Raw genomic sequence first — 15,571 nt, 5'->3', positions numbered from 1 at the left:
ACCCGCTGGGGTGCAGCTTTTCCCTCAGGCGCCTTTTTGGGGACCCCCTCCATCACCTGTCGGGGTATAGCTTTGCCCTCAGGTGCCTTTTTGGGGCCTGTAGTTCCCTTAGAGCTGCCTGAGCCGCCGTCGGGTCTGGGGGCCTGTGGGGGCCCGTGGGGGCCCATTGCAGCCTGGGAAAGTGGCGCCAAGGCCATGTCTGTCCAGGCAGGTGTGTGCCTCGGTCGGACGGAAACAGTCATAGCGACAAGTCCAGCCGCAGCCCCAGGGAGGCCCAGGTCGGTGAGCTAGGATTTGGGCCCACCTGTTTAATGCTGAGATAAACTAATCACTGGTCTTTGCTCTCGGGGTTCAGGGTGTCCCCTCAATAGCCTGTAAATGCTGCATCTGTGCATCGCGGGGTGGGGCCCTGCCATGGGCCGAGAAGAAAGCCGCATTTCCCCAAGATGCCAGAAAGCGTGACTGGAGCGAGGCTGCCTCCCCCTTTCTGGGCTCCTCTCCTTCCTGCAGGGCCCCTCGCCAGCTGTCTGCTCGGCCCCTGCCCCCCAACTCGGGGAATGTAGGAAACGGTCCTGTGGCACAGACTTCTAGCGGAGCCTGCGGCTCTTTGGGTTAACGTTGCTGGAAATCTTTTTCATGCCAACACGAGGGAAAAAAGCGGGTGTGGCATTCACAGGTGGGCTGTAACCCTGCACACCCGAGTTCCGGAGTCTGGCTGCCAGTCGTTGCACCGGAGCCTGGTCACCACACGGGCAGAGCTCCAGGGTGCACAGGCAGAGGGGACGCCTTGGAAAAAGGCCCTGCTGCCCGGCAGAGCTTCCCCAGGCGCCCCCAGCATGCATCTGCCCCTGCCCCCGGATCGGGAGGGACGCACAGGTCCCTGGAGACTGTGCTGCAGGCCCCAGCACGCCCCCACCTGGCTCCCCTCTTCCACCGCGTCCTCACCTCACGTCCAGTGGGGCGCCCAGAGCACACCCCACAGACTGCACCAGGGATGCCGCCTTTGCGCCTGCCGCCACCTGGCTGTGCACAGTCCCTGAGGCCCCCACGGCCTGCGGGGCGGGACAGGTGGGTGCTGATGCGGTGCCACCCCCTTGCAGGGCCCTGGGCATCCCCGTCACCGACTACACATTTGAGGACTGCCAGCTGGCCCTGGCGGAAGGACAACTCCGCCTTCCCGCGGACACCTGCCTCTTAGAGTTTGCCCGGCTGGTGAGAGGCCTCGGGTGAGCCCCCTGTCTGCCCTTCTCTTAGTGTCATGACGGACATCCCCCCCCAGGCACCTGGATGGCATCGACGTGCTGGCACTTCATTTCCCTGCATGGGCAGAGCGTTAGGTTGGGGACCCTGGAGACGGGATGTCTTGGGAACATGCAGGAAATGCAGCTGCCTGGGCCAGGCCCACTGGACCCTGTCCAGGCCTCAAGCCCAGTGACCTGGACTTTTGTAAAGACCCCAAGGTCTCTGCTTGCACAGCCTCCACATGGTCGGCCTGGGGCCCAAACTGGCCTCGTGGCTCATGGTGGAGGCCCAGTCACAGCCATCTCAGTCAGCATCCACTGCAGAGCTGCTGGGTAGGGAGGCAGAGCCCAGGACCTCACCCTGCTTTGCTGTGGCCCTCTACTTCCAGGGGGGCCACAGGTGACAGGGCACAGCAGGTATGAGGGGCTGTGACAAGAGAGCTCCATGCCACGGGGGTGGGCTGCCTCATGCAGGTACAGGGTGGGTGTCCACTACACTGTCCCTAAAATCATTAGGAACGTGGGCCGCTGTCTACAGCATAACAGGGTGCTAGGGAATAAGGAAGCATAACGGGGTACTAGAGGGTAAGGAAGCATAACAGGGTGCAGGCCTTAGGAGTTGAGGAAGCATAACAGGGTGCAGGTCTTAGGGATTGAGGAAGGTGTAATGGGGCAGGTTTAGGGGTTGAAGAGACGTAACAGGGCAGGTTTAGGGTGCACTCAACAGTGAGGCAGAACATGGCAGACAGAGAAACTGAGATGCCTGAAGGCATTTTGTAAAGGTGCAGAGAGTTCAGTGCCCCTCCGTAGTTGGGAAAGCTCCATCAAACCCGAGCAGGCACGTCTGACAGCCTCATGGTGACAGCTATCTGGGGGCCCTGACAGGTGCCATGTGCCCGTCCCCGCCGGGCGGGCCCCGAGGTGCAGGGCGTGTGTTCAGGAAATGCGCTCCTAGTATGTCCTAGGCTTTGTGCAAATGTCAGCTCCGCCCCCTGCAGCCCCTGCCGCCTTTGCCTGCTGCGGGCGCTCCCTGTCGGTGGACAGCCTGCCTGCGTCTGGGCAGAGACCCCTGGTGGTTGCATAGGAATTATTAGGATGACATTTCGTGCTTAACTGAGTTGTTACCTGTTACATAAATAAATTTAACAGGGTGTTGAGCTTTAAATATAATGTGAAATTTCCCGTTTTTAGCATTCCTTAATTTTACTGGAGAAAAAAACTTCTTTTCGTTTAGACTAAAGCCAGAGAAGCTTGAGAAAGATCTGGATAAATACTCTGAGAGCGCCCGGCTGATGGAGGGACACCGGATGGGTCTTTCAGAATTCGCTGCGTACTTGCAGGTCCCCGTCTCCGACACGCTGGAGGACATGTTCTCCCTGTTTGATGAGGTGGGTGGGGACGGGGGCGGGCTTCGGGGGGGAGCCTCCAACCCTACAGAACAGGGAGTGTTTCGTCACCGCATGAGCCAGTGTTAGGGGATCTGATGGTAGAGGGGCCCCTCATGGCCCCTTGGCGTGCGTGTGGAGGAGGGGGTTGTACAGGAGCCGTCACTGTCCGCGCGCCCTGTCCGCGGCCCTGCCCCCGTCAGCGCCCCTCCCCCAGCGCCCTGCTCCTCCCAGACTCGCCCTGTCGAGGCACCCCCACCTCGCAGCATGGTGGCCGCACACCGTGGCTCTGTCCCACTGCACTGGAGAGGCAGACCGGCTCCGCCCTGGCTTGTGTCTTGTTCGGCGACAGTAAGGTGTTCTTTTTAAAGGCTGGTCATTTCCTGCATCCCTAGCCCCCGTTTTCCTACCGACTCCACCTAGTTGTGGAATGCTTTGTCCCTCACCTGCCCCTCCACGCTGCCGCCCTTGCTGTCTAGCTTTCTAGAATGTGCTGTGTTCCCACCTCACCATTCCCTCTGTTCTTGGAATCAGTCTTGTGGGCTTGGGATGGTGGGATGGAGTGCCCAGGGTAGGCCAGAAGTGTGTTGAAACTCTGCCAAGCCTGGCCTTTTCTGGACAATTGTATCACAACGCTGAAACTTGTTCTGGGAGCTCGTGGGAGCCTGCCACCCTGCAGGTGTGCGGCCAGGGCTCCTTCACTGTGGTGGAGCTTAAATACCATGGGGCAGTCTGCGTAAAGGCTGTGGAGTCTTCAGTGTGGGTGCCGTGAGTGCTGTGTAAGGACACAGCACAGCCTTGTGTAGGATGTAGGACGCGCTGTGTGAAGGACGTAGGACGCGCTGTGTGATGGACGTAGGACACGCTGTGATGGACGTAGGACGCGCTGTGTGATGGACATAGGACACGCTGTGATGGACGTAGGACGCGCTGTGTGATGGACGTAGGACGCGCTGTGTGGTGGACGTAGGACGCGCTGTGATGGACGTAGGACGCGCTGTGTGATGGACGTAGGACGCGCTGTGTGATGGACGTAGGACACGCTGTGTGATGGACGTAGGATGCGCTGTGTGATGGACGTAGGACACGCTGTGATGGACGTAGGACGTGCTGTGATGGACGTAGGACACGCTGTGATGGACGTAGGACGTGCTGTGATGGACGTAGGACACGCTGTGATGGACGTAGGACGTGCTGTGATGGACGTAGGACACGCTGTGATGGACGTAGGACACGCTGTGATGGACGTAGGACGCGCTGTGATGGACGTAGGACGCGCTGTGTGATGGACGTAGGACGCGCTGTGTGATGGACGTAGGACACGCTGTGTGATGGACGTAGGATGCGCTGTGTGATGGACGTAGGACGCGCTGTGTGATGGACGTAGGACACGCTTTAAGAAGGACGTAGGACGCGCTGTGATGGACGTAGGACGTGCTGTGTGAAGACGTAGGACGCTCTGTAAAAGACATGGGATGTCCATGGAAGGATGAGGGACGTTGTGCGTGAAACACATGGGATGTCCATGGAAGGATGAGGGACGTTCTGGGTAAAGGATGTGGGACTTTCTGTGGGAAGGACGGTGCTTCTGTGTGAAGATGTGGGATGTTCTGTGCAAAGAGCGTGGGATAATCTATGTGAACAACGTGGACATTCTGGGTGAAGGACGTGGGATATTCTGTATGAGGGATGTGGCACAATCTGTGAAGGACATGGGACGTTCTGTATGAAGGACGTGGGACAGTCTGTGAAGGACGTGGGACGTTCTGAGTGAAGGACATGGGATGTTCTGTATGAGGGACGTGGGACAGTCTATGTGAAGGACGTGGGATGTTCTCGGTGAAGGACGTGGGATGTTCTGGGTGAAGGACGTGGGATGTTCTGGGTGAGGGATGTGGGACACTCAGTGTGAAGGACGTGAGACAATCTGTGAAGGACATGGGATGTTCTGTATGAGGGACGTGGGACAGTCTATGTGAAGGACGTGGGATGATCTCGGTGAAGGACGTGGGATGTTCTCGGTGAAGGACGTGGGATGTTCTGGGTGAGGGACATGGGACAGTCTGTGAAGGACGTGGGATGATCTCGGTGAAGGACGTGGGATGTTCTCGGTGAAGGACGTGGGATGTTCTGGGTGAGGGATGTGGAACACTCAGTGTGAAGGACGTGAGACAGTCTGTGAAGGACATGGGATGTTCTGTATGAGGGACGTGGGACAGTCTGTGAAGGACGTGGGATGTTCTCGGTGAAGGACGTGGGATGTTCTCGGTGAAGGACGTGGGATGTTCTGGGTGAAGGATGTGGGATGTTCTGGGTGAGGGACATGGGACACTCAGTGTGAAGGACGTGAGACAGTCTGTGAAGGACGTGGGATGTTCTGTATGAGGGACGTGGGACAGTCTATGTGAAGGACGTGGGATGATCTCGGTGAAGGACGTGGGATGTTCTCGGTGAAGGACGTGGGATGTTCTGTATGAGGGACGTGGGACAGTCTATGTGAAGGACGTGGGATGATCTCGGTGAAGGACGTGGGATGTTCTCGGTGAAGGACGTGGGATGTTCTGTATGAGGGACGTGGGACAGTCTATGTGAAGGACGTGGGATGATCTCGGTGAAGGACGTGGGATGTTCTCGGTGAAGGACGTGGGATGTTCTGGGTGAGGGACATGGGACAGTCTGTGAAGGACGTGGGATGATCTCGGTGAAGGACGTGGGATGTTCTGGGTGAAGGACGTGGGATGTTCTGGGTGAGGGATGTGGGACACTCAGTGTGAAGGACGTGAGACAGTCTGTGAAGGACATGGGACAGTCTGTGAAGGACGTGGGATGTTCTGGGTGAATGTGGAGCGTCCTGGGTGAAGGACGCAGTGGTGTAAGTGGGTGCTGTGATTTTGTGCGGACCCTCTTGGCATTCTGTTTGAAGGTTGTGGGACCTATGTGAGCACCATGGGGCAGTCTCTGGATGCTCTGGAACCTTCTATGGCAACAGTGTGGCCGTGATGTGGCCGAGGGTAGAACCAAGGGGAAGCATCGAGTGGCTCAGACACACCAAGATCACTCATGTGTGAGCGGTTCGTGTGACCCCCTGTGACCTTTTCTTCTGCTTGTGACTCCTGTCGCAGAGTGTAATTCCATGGCTTCCACTTGAAACCAGATTCTTTTCCAGGCAGCCAGCCCCTCTGCTGAAAGGCAGCTGGCCTGGGCTGCCTGGGGGCAGACCCTGTTGTCAGAAGCGGAGCTGCAGCTAGGACACGGCTGTCTCCTTGGGGGCAGCTGGCAACCACGCTGCTGGCCCGCCCTCCCTCAGCCCCGGCCTCCCTCTGCAGCCTCCGTGTCTCCTTGGGGGCAGCTGGCGACCACGCTGCTGGCCCGCCCTCCCTCAGCCCCGGCCTCCCCCTGCAGCCTCTGGGCTTCTTTCCCACTCTTCACCCAGACCGAAGGAAGTGGGATGTCCCCGTGTCCCCCGCCCTCCTCAGCCTCCCCTCTCTGGCCCGGACCCCCCTTCTGCACTTCCATGCCTAAATGCTCCTTGGCATTCCCTGTCCTACGGGGCAAGGACAGTGGGGATGTGGCCAGTAGTGAAACCGTGAAGGAGGCGCATCTGCTGCCGTGCTCTTAAATTGGCGCTGCTGAGCGGGACACTGACCATGAAGTGGACTGTCACGCCTCGGGGCAGCCCGCCAAGTCTGTTTGCTTTCCAGGCACTGGAGGGCTGCAGGCTCTTGCCTGGCCGCTACTGCCCTCTGTCCAGTGCCCACACCCTGGTGCTCTCCCGGGTGCCTGCAGGTGCCTGCCCACTGTGAGAGGCACTGGAGCCCACAGTGTCACTGGGTGCCCCCTTAGGGACAGCTGGCCTGGGTGGTCTGAAGGCCCCTTTCTTCCTGGTATTTCTCCTTGTTCCCACGGAAGTGTGGCTCTGGGGCAGCTGCGGGCCACATGACGTGGCAGTGCCCTCGGGCTGCGGGGAGGCACCTGTCCAGTGGGGTCCTGTGCTGACAGGCATGTGGTGTCCACATTCCTGCAGCCCCACAGCAGCTGCACTCTCCCACGTCGTGTCCACGCAGCACAGCACTCTGTGGCGGGTGTGCTCTGTGCTGGCTCGTCCCCCAGGAGCCCGAGAACGGGGGCCACGCCTCTGTCCTTTGTAGAGAAGCTCCGCGTGGTGGTTCTGGTGGGCTCTGAGCTTTCCCTGCAAACCCCGGAAGGATGGGCACGGGTGGGTGGCGAGCCGTGGGGTCGTGGGTGCTTTTCCGGAAGGTGCTTTCCTGGGGGCCGGCGCAGATCCACTGTCCCTGCTGGGCTGGTTCTGGACTCACGCGTTCACACCCCCACCGGTCTGTGACCTGGGCATCCCTCCACAGAGCGGCGACGGCCGGATGGACCTGCGGCAGTACGTGCTCGCTCTGTCTGTCGTCTGCAGACCCTCCAAGACCCTGGACACCGTCCGGCTGGCGTTCAAGGCAAGTGCCAGCCACCCTGGCCTCGCGGGTGGGTGCGCTGGAGGGGCGCACATGGCCCGGGCCAGTGCCTCATACGTTTACATTTGCCACCTCCTCGCTCCAGCTCAGCAGGGCCAGAAATCTGCCTGGACCTGTCGCCCTGGACCGCAGATCACGTCCTGCGGTGGTTGGGGGAGGGTCTCCTGAGGCCAGGGGACCCGGGCAGGGGTTGGGGGGCAACACGCCCAGCATGTGGGGCTCCCCTCACAGCCCCAGTAGGGCTTGGAGAGCTGAGAGCCCCTGGGGCCCAGACCAGGTTGATGTGGGACAACCTAGAGTTGACCCTTTCACCACTGGACACTGGGGTGCAGGGATTTGGGACTCTGGGTGGTACTGCGGTGGGATCCCAGTCAGCTGGTAGCTTTTGGGGTGTGTCAACAGGATGCTCTGACCTAGTCTGGAGCCAGCTCTGGCTTTGCCCACTATCGATGGCATCTGGGGGGTGCTTCTCGCAGCTGTGACTCACATTAGCCTGACTCATGAGAATCCAATGTATGAAATATGCCACTTGTTTTCACTGCTCAGTAGCCCCGCTTTCTCAAATTTTTAATTGCTTTTCTTTTTTTTTTTTTTTTTTGACAGAGAGAAGGAAGGAAGGATAGAAGGAAGGAAGGAAGGAAGAAAGGGAAACATTTTTAAACATTTTCTTGTTTTTATTGTATTCTGTTTCTCCGTTTTTGTTACATGGGCTGGGGCCGGGAATCGAACCGAGGTCCTCCGGCATAGCAGGCAAGCACTTTGCCCGCTGAGCCACCGCGGCCCGCCCTGCTTTTCTTTTTATAATTAAAAAAAATTTTTTTCTTCTTTCACTTCTGAGATCAGTATATCCTCTCTGTGGCCTCTCTGGAAAGTCCACCCTCGTTCAGAGGTGTTTCATGGGGATCACAGAACGGGGAGGGGCAGGCACTGCAGCCACTCAATGGCACCGTCCAGCAAAGACTGGCTCATCCCTCCCAGTGGAGGCTCTGTGGGTCAGGCGGGTATCCCCATGCAGGTGGTCCCACGCAGGTGGTCCCGCACAGGTGGCCCCACCCAGACCAGCTGGTGGACTCCTCACCTCAGCTCCCTGTGGCCTCCCCATGCCTCTTCCGATGGGGACTGCCCCACAGGCTTGGTCACCCCGTGGGCATGCGACTTTATATAAGCAGCAGAAGCTGGGGCTTGGCTGTCCCCTGGCTGGGGTACAGGGGCTCACCTGCAGGGGCAGGTGTGGCTGGGCTGTGGAAGGATTGGCCTGTGGGCTGGGAGCCAGTGCCCTGTGCCCTCCTGTGGTCCTTGCCAGCAGGACAGTGCCCAGGGCACCAGCGGCCAGGCAGGGCCGGGCAGCCTGTGTGATGCGCAGGTCCCCTTCTCAGGCCAGGCAGATGTGCAGTTCAGGTGCAGAGGGCCCTCGGAGCTTTCCTCCCGGGTATGGGCTGCAATCACTCCCTCCCTGTCCCAGCCTCCCGGGGCCACCGCAGCCAAGGCCCCAAACCAGGCGATCCCCTCTGGGCGCCAAGACCGCGGACCCCTAGCAGGAAGGGGCTTCTCCTCTGGTTCCTGCAGGCCCCCAGCATGCCCAGCCTGTGGCCACAGCCCCCGTCTTCACATAGCCTCCCCTCCTCCACATCCCCCTCCCCTTTCCCACTGGGGTCCATCTGTACCCCACCCCTGGTCTCCAAACGCAGTCCTAGCATAGGGCTGGAGCTGGCCCGTCATGCAGGTCACGGCACCCTAGGCAGCTGTGCCAAAGTGGGTACACCCTGTATATTATGGGGGGTGTCCCCGTGGGGGCTGAATTAGCATTCTCTGGGGGAACAGAACTGCAGGAAATAACTGAGACAGACAGACAGATAGATGTATGTGTGCATATGTGTTATATAAACGTCACAGGATTTCTCATGGAAGCTCATACAACTAGGGATGGGCAAGGAATCACGCAGGGCAGGCTGCAAGCCAGGGTCTCCAATAAAGGTTTTCGATGGATCCCCCAGGAGGAACTGGCTGGCTGAAGCCGGGAAGGAAATTCTCTCTTCTGACAGCTGAAATCCTCACTTTTAGACTTCAGCTGATTGGATGAGACGTCTCTTATTGCTGAAGGCACTCTCCTCAGCTGATGGTAGATGCAGTTAGCTGTAGATGCAGTCAACTCACTGATGGTCTAAGCCTACAAATCATCTTCACAGTAACCATCAGGCTAGTGCTTGGTTCACAAGACAACTGGGCACAGTCACCTGGCCACAGTCAGTCCCTGTAGAACTATGTCCCCATGTTGGGGGTTCATGGGGCAGGTGCCCATGGGGGTGTATCCCTGTGGGGGGGTGTCCTATGGGTGCTATGTCCCTATGAGGGTCATGTCCCCAGCAGTATGTCCCCTGGGGCTACCCCTGCAGCCACATGCCAGCAGTGATGTCAGCCCCACGTCACCAGCCTGGAAGCCGTTCTGTTTGCAGCTCAAGCCCTGACAGCTGGGGTCTTGGCCTTGCCCCCATCTCTGCAGGACGTTTGCCTTCTGTGTCCCCTGCAGCCTGTACTCCCATGGGGTCAGCAGTCCAGGGCCATCGCCCGGTCCCTCTGGTGCCCAGGACACTGCCCTGAGCGCCATGGAGCCCAGTAGGGAGTGGCCAGCCTGCGTGCAGCCCAAGGTGGAGGCAGCTCCTCTGTGTCCTCACAGCAGGAAACACAGGTGTGGCCGTGTCCGCATGTGGCCCCGTGCAGAATGGGGTGGGGGGGGCCTCCTGGCCTCAGGTCACAGCCCCCCTGCGCAGAATCATGTGGCTGCCCTCCACACCCTGAGAGTGCCCAGATGCTCTAGTCCACTTTTTGGGATCCTTTGTTTTGTTTCTTATTATTATAGAAGCCTTAGGTGATAGGGTCAGGATAAAAATGCTCACAGAGCTGGAAAACGAAGGCCAGGTGTGTGCCTGCTGGGTCATCTGGGCCACTTCCCCGCTGTCCATGCCTGGCTCCGAGGGCTGTTCTGGAAATAGAAACAAGCACACACACCTGCACACATGCACACGCCTTCACACGCGCACACAGACATGCACACACAGATCTGTGCGCACACACGTGCACACACACGCGCACACGCACACACACACCTGCACACACACAGACCTATGTAGTGTACGGGAAACATGCCATTTACCTGTAAGCAGAGGCCTGTGTGTTACTTTCACTTGCCCACAACTTAAATCCCAAACGGTGGTGCCAGGCGCCCATGCAGGTGAGTCGGTGGTGGCTCGGGCCCCTGGCGGTGGACCCTGAGGGGTGGGTCCACCAGTGCTGAGCGGCTGTGTGACCCCCACCCTGCCACGGCCGCTGAGCGCCTCGTGGCTGCTGCGAAGGGGGCAGGCCGGCTGCGGGGTAACGTGCGCCCTTACCCTCAGATGTACGAGCGGCAGGCGGGCAGCGGCATTGGGGAGGATGACCTGTCCTGCATCCTCAGGACCGCGCTGGGCGTGGCGGAGCTCAGCGTGGCCGGTCTGTTCCGAGCCATTGACCAGGAGGAAAAGGGGACGATCACGTTCGGTGAGTGTGGGGGGGCGTGGGGTCCCGCAGGTGCCGGGGTGGCCCTGGGCTGGTTGTGGGGGGCAGGGCTACCCCTTGCCTTGTACTTGGAAACTGCTTTTCTCGGGAGGAAGCCTCTTCCCGAAACCTCGGCGGGTGGGCCTCGGAACTGGGTTCTTCAGTGATCGATTAGAGCATACCCCTGCTCAGCTGAAGCTCTAAGCACGTCCCCACCGCAGGATGCATCAGGTCAGGCAAGCCCAGCAGTGCGGGTCCAAGTCCTGACGCCCTGGCAGGCATCTGTGCCTCGGAGGGCCCCCCTGCCCTCACTGAAGTGCCACGGCTCAAGTGGGATGATGGCAGGGCACTCCTGGCCGTGAGCGTGGCCGCCTGGCTGGGGTGCAGCATGCTGCGTCCAGAGCATGAGCCGCCAAGAGCGGAGACAGAACCCGACAGCACGAGCTGGGTGGGCTTCTCGGACTTCAGTTTCCTTGCCTCGAAAAATGGCCACCAACCCTGACCTCGAGGGACTGTCCACAGTAAACGAGCAAACACCTATGAAGGCACCAGGCTGCCCTCAGCCCTGGGAGCCCCAGGGATGGCGGAGGCGGTGCCAGGGATTAGTCCCCAGATTTCAAAAGCCAAGGACAGAGCCCCTTCACTGGGGGAGCCCCTTCGCTGGTGCCTCTTGAGCAGGTGTGCCCCAGAAAGTGAGGCCATAGGACTGGGAGCAGGGTAGCCCCGTTCGGTATGTCCACCCATATGCGTGCCACAGAAGTGTGCAACCACCAAACGCCAAGGACACTGTGCTCCTTCTGACTGAGGGAATCTCTCACGTGGCTAGTGTTCACACTTGACTGAGATATTTGGAAAACCCTGTCCAGTTGTCAAGCATGGGGACAGTTTATGCATGGGAGTGCACATGTGTAGTGCATGTGTGCACGTGGGTGTGAGCACAGGTGCGTGTGTGCTGGTGTGTGTGGGCTTGTACGTGTGTGTGCCGTGGGTATGCGTTTCAGCACTGGCCACCCATAGGGCTCCCAGGCCTGCTGTGGTTGGGTGCCCGGCCCCCCTTGGGCCTCAGCGGAGCTAGCAGTCCCATGAGGAGGTGGAGGCCCCCCCTGGCTGAAAGCCTCCCGCGGCCGTAGAGTCCTGCAGGCATCCGGGTCTGTCCCAGCAGCTTGCTCCGACCATAGCCCCTCGTGGGCACTCAGAGCCCAGAAGCCCGTAGGCTTTCTCGGGGTTTTCCCTCATGCGGGAGTGGCGCACCTCTGTGGCCGTGATCCTCCCTACGCAGATGCAGCCACACGTCCTCCCAGCCTCCCAGGAGACCCCGGGGCCACCCCAGCTCCTGACCACGCTGCTCTTGTCTCCCCAGCCGACTTCCATAGGTTCGCACAGCTGTACCCCGATTTCGCAGAAGAGTACCTGTACCCTGAGCAGACACGGTTTGAGAGCTGTGCGCAGACTCCGTCGGCCCCCACCCCGAATGGGTTCTGCACGGACTTCAGCCCCGAAAACCATGGTGCGGGGAGGACGCCGCCCAGTAGCAAACTGGACTAGGGCAGAAAGTTCCGGAGAGAAGAGGCCGTCCCTGGCTGGTGCCCTCCCCCACAGCTCTGGGACACCCTGTTTGCAAACTCATGGGTTTCAAAATTCTTTCTCGCCCACCTGCTGGCATTTGTGATCACCAAGCCCAAGGTTTGAGGCTGGGGGCTTGGCTTAGTTTCTCTGTGAAGGGCCCAGCGAGGGGGCTGCCGCCTGCACTGGGGAACCAGGAGGAAAGTCACACGCACCCTGCCACTTGCGCACCTGTGCGGCGGGCGCGTGGGGCCGCGGTCGGGGCCAGGCATGGCGGGCACTGGCGCCACCTGGTGTGATTTTCATACCTGCCCTTCCTTGGTCCCCTGCCCCTCGGTCCGCGGCAGCCGGCAACCCCCCCCCCCCAACCCTGCCCTTGAAAACGAAATGTCGCTGCGTTTTGGTTCCAGCACAACACAACTGCCGACCTCCTTCGAGCCCTCAGCGGGGCGGCGCGGCTGGTTTTTAAATGTTTCTATACCTGCGTGGGAGCTCATGAGTATTTTGTAGACCTCATTTAGATACTCTAGGAACATACAGCATTTTTTTAAAAAAGAAAATTGTTTTTCTACTTCATTTTTCCTTTTGGTCAGGGGACATGTGTGCGTGGGCCCCGTCTGATGGCCAAGGTCAGGTGAAGTCTGGCCTGCGCTCTCAGCTGCTCCCCACCAGGGAATTCCTCCCACTGGGGTGGGGCTGGAGCACAAGGACCTGGTCCCAGCCGCTTCCTCTGTGCTCCTCAGTCCTCCCCCAGCCCCACCCCACCCCTTTTTATTTTTTCGAATGCTGACAATTTGGTTGTTTTGTTCGCTATCCCGGAGCCCACTCCACTGCGCTCCGGCGGCAGTGTTGGGGACTCGGTGGGGCGGGCGGCCCCAAGAGCAGTCAGCGGCGGCCTGGCGTGGGCTGTGCGGCTCCGGCAGTTCCTGTTCCCCAGGGCTGCGTCCCGGTGGGAAGGTGGCCGCCCCTCCCCTCTGCTCTAGTCTCTGTGGTCCGGGCGGAGGGGCCTTGTCTCGGGAGGAGTCCCGGCAGTGAGCAGATGCACTCGCTCCAGTCCAGCCCCCAAAGGCACCTGACTCTGCGTGGGGACCCACTGTGTGCGGCCACGGGGACCACCCTGACTTCATGTCGGGTAATGGCCAGGGTGGAGCTTCCTGCCTGCACCGCGGGGCCCTGGGCGTTGCCTTTGTCTGAGGTGATGGCACTTTGTTTCCCCGTTTCTTTGTGAGGTGATTAGAAATGTGTCCTTGAAGCACAGTGGCACCCGTAGACTTGGGTCCATTTGGAAAAAGTCATTTGAATTTCTAAGATGAATTGGCTTTTGTATCATCTGGGGAGTCTGTATAGAAACGATCGGCGAGCGCCTCTAAATGCAGGGATCAGCCATTCGCTGACCCTTCGGAGAGCCTCTCCATGTGCGTCCCTCTTGCAGGAGATGCTGGCAGAGAGGAGGGCGCGCCAGTCCTGCCAGCATGGTCCCCGTGTACCTGGCCGGCCGGACTCGATCCACCTCCCAGCAGGTGGAGTGACCGGGTGCAGCTCGGGGCCCTTGGCTCGCTGGGCGAGAAGCAGCAAGGATGCAGCCCGCCTGGCTGACAGGGATCAGGCTAGAGTTCGCAGCAGCTCACCTTTAGGGAGGAGATCCTGGGTGGTCGCAGGGGTCACAAACTGGGATGTCCTGGGGAGGGGGCTGGCCGCGGCCGCGTGCCCCCGGGTCTGCGGGTGAAGGCTGTCTGCCCGGCGTGCCCCAGGCACGTGTGGAGGACGGGGCCTGAGGAGCAGACCCCGGACGGATGTTTGTGTGTTCTGACCACCCGCCCCATGTGGCCTGAGGGCAGCGGGGACCTGGGAATGTTTATGCCCCTAGGGTTTGGCTCCTCCCTGGCCTGCCCGGGCTGCGAGGGCTGGGGGTTTTCAGTAGAGTCAATAAAATGTAAACTTGTATACACTCAAGAGGGTATACTTTGTGACTCATTTTTTATCATGAAGACCAGAGCTCACGCCTCTTAGGGGATGAGAGGCGGCAACACCGCGCTTCCTGCCTGTTCCAGAACAGAATTCTGCAGCGGGAGCTCACAGGGGAGAGGAGCGTCTGCAGTTTTTTTCTGCGGACAGAGGTGGGTGCATCTCAGGACTCACACTCGTGTGGCACTTGCTGCACATCCATGTCTCTGTGTTAGGCACAGCGTGGTTTGATGTGCATGTGGCCCTCCTGTTAAATCCGTAAAGGATTTATAAATAGAAAAGAAATGCACTATTATGCTCTGCCCCCCCCCCCAAAAGTCTTACGTGAGGAAAGCAAGGTTAGGTGGCAGCGGGCTCTGCAGGCGATGACATCAGTTGCACAGGGCGATGTGCCTGCGAAGGTGAGCGGGAAGAGCAGCTGCCTCGTGCAGGGCACCCGGAGGACAGCAGGCGGCCAGGCTACAGGGATTCCTTTCAGCCTCTTCGTGCCTGTATGCCTCATGCCTCTGTCATTTGTAATACAGTGGGTGGGTTTCGTGTTTTAAACTGGTTAGTTATATGTATTCTTTAATAAAGAAGAGGGTAAAAGCACACCAAGCCCTGGGCTTGCGCGTGCTGAGCTGAGCCGGGGGCGCTGACACACCAGACCTCCAGCCCTGGGTTTGGGAGTAGATCGCAGGTGGGTTCCTGGGACCACCATGGCCAAGCAGCTGAAACGGCAGATGGACAGTCTCGTGGTCTGGCCACTCATCCCAAATCAGGGCGTGGACAGGGGCAGGCCCCCCCCACCTCTTTCTACCTGTGGTGGCCCCAGCACTGCAGTGCTGCCTCCGTTTGCCCTCTGTGTCTGTGTCTGTCTCTGAATTTCCCTCTTACGAAGTCACCAGTTGTAGGAGTCATGCCAAACCTGACCTCGTCCTACCCAGTCACACTGCAGGGAGCCTCTGTCGAGACACGGTGCCACTCGGGCCAGGGGTCAGGCCTTAAACATGCCTTTCTGGGAAGCACATCCGACCGTAACAGGCTGAGTTGGATGGCCACATGGTGCCCCACCTTGCCCTCTCCCAGCACCAGCAGTGGCCACTCTTCCCAACACGGAGACCTGCCTCTGAAAGCCGGTCATCCTTCTGGGCCTGGTGGTCGGGGGCCTGGAAATCCAGGTTAACAGGTTCGCCGTCCTCCAGCACCGACACCCCTTCAGTAAGGGGGGGGATGCCCAGGCGGGAGGCGGGTAACAGGCTGATGTGCTCGTGTGCTCACACACCTGTGCACAGGCACACTGGCACGTGCACACAGGTGCACCCATGCGGATGCTCATGCATACTCAGACACACCCTGGCGTTCACACCTGTGCACACACTCTGACACACAGCAAGGAAGAGAAGCTGCTGCCTTCATTCCCGAAGCT

At 59.6% G+C, this 15,571-nt stretch overlaps 1 protein-coding gene across 2 annotated transcripts in view; it reads left to right on the top strand.

Moving 5' to 3' along the window:
- Positions 1-14,144, top strand: part of LPCAT1 (lysophosphatidylcholine acyltransferase 1) — a 49,584-nt gene extending 35,440 nt beyond the window's left edge. Inside the window, exons 10-14 of one of the 2 annotated variants that reach the window (XM_077116806.1) lie at positions 1,101-1,226; positions 2,476-2,629; positions 6,988-7,086; positions 10,497-10,638; positions 11,996-14,144. In XM_077116806.1, the coding sequence (XP_076972921.1) occupies positions 1,101-1,226; positions 2,476-2,629; positions 6,988-7,086; positions 10,497-10,638; positions 11,996-12,180 (706 nt within the window). In that variant the 3' untranslated portion in view covers positions 12,181-14,144. Of the gene's footprint in view, positions 1-1,100; positions 1,227-2,475; positions 2,630-6,987; positions 7,087-7,707; positions 7,935-10,496; positions 10,639-11,995 lie in introns of those variants that run through there. The other variant, XM_077116807.1, reaches the window with a different exon arrangement.
- The last annotated feature ends 1,427 nt before the right edge of the window (positions 14,145-15,571 follow it).

The sequence above is a fragment of the Tamandua tetradactyla genome, chromosome 9 (assembly GCF_023851605.1).
Source record: "Tamandua tetradactyla isolate mTamTet1 chromosome 9, mTamTet1.pri, whole genome shotgun sequence".
In the NCBI taxonomy this organism is placed as follows: domain Eukaryota; kingdom Metazoa; phylum Chordata; class Mammalia; order Pilosa; family Myrmecophagidae; genus Tamandua; species Tamandua tetradactyla.
Note: the sequence above shows the minus strand (reverse complement) of the source record. Positions and strands in the feature narration are given on the sequence as shown.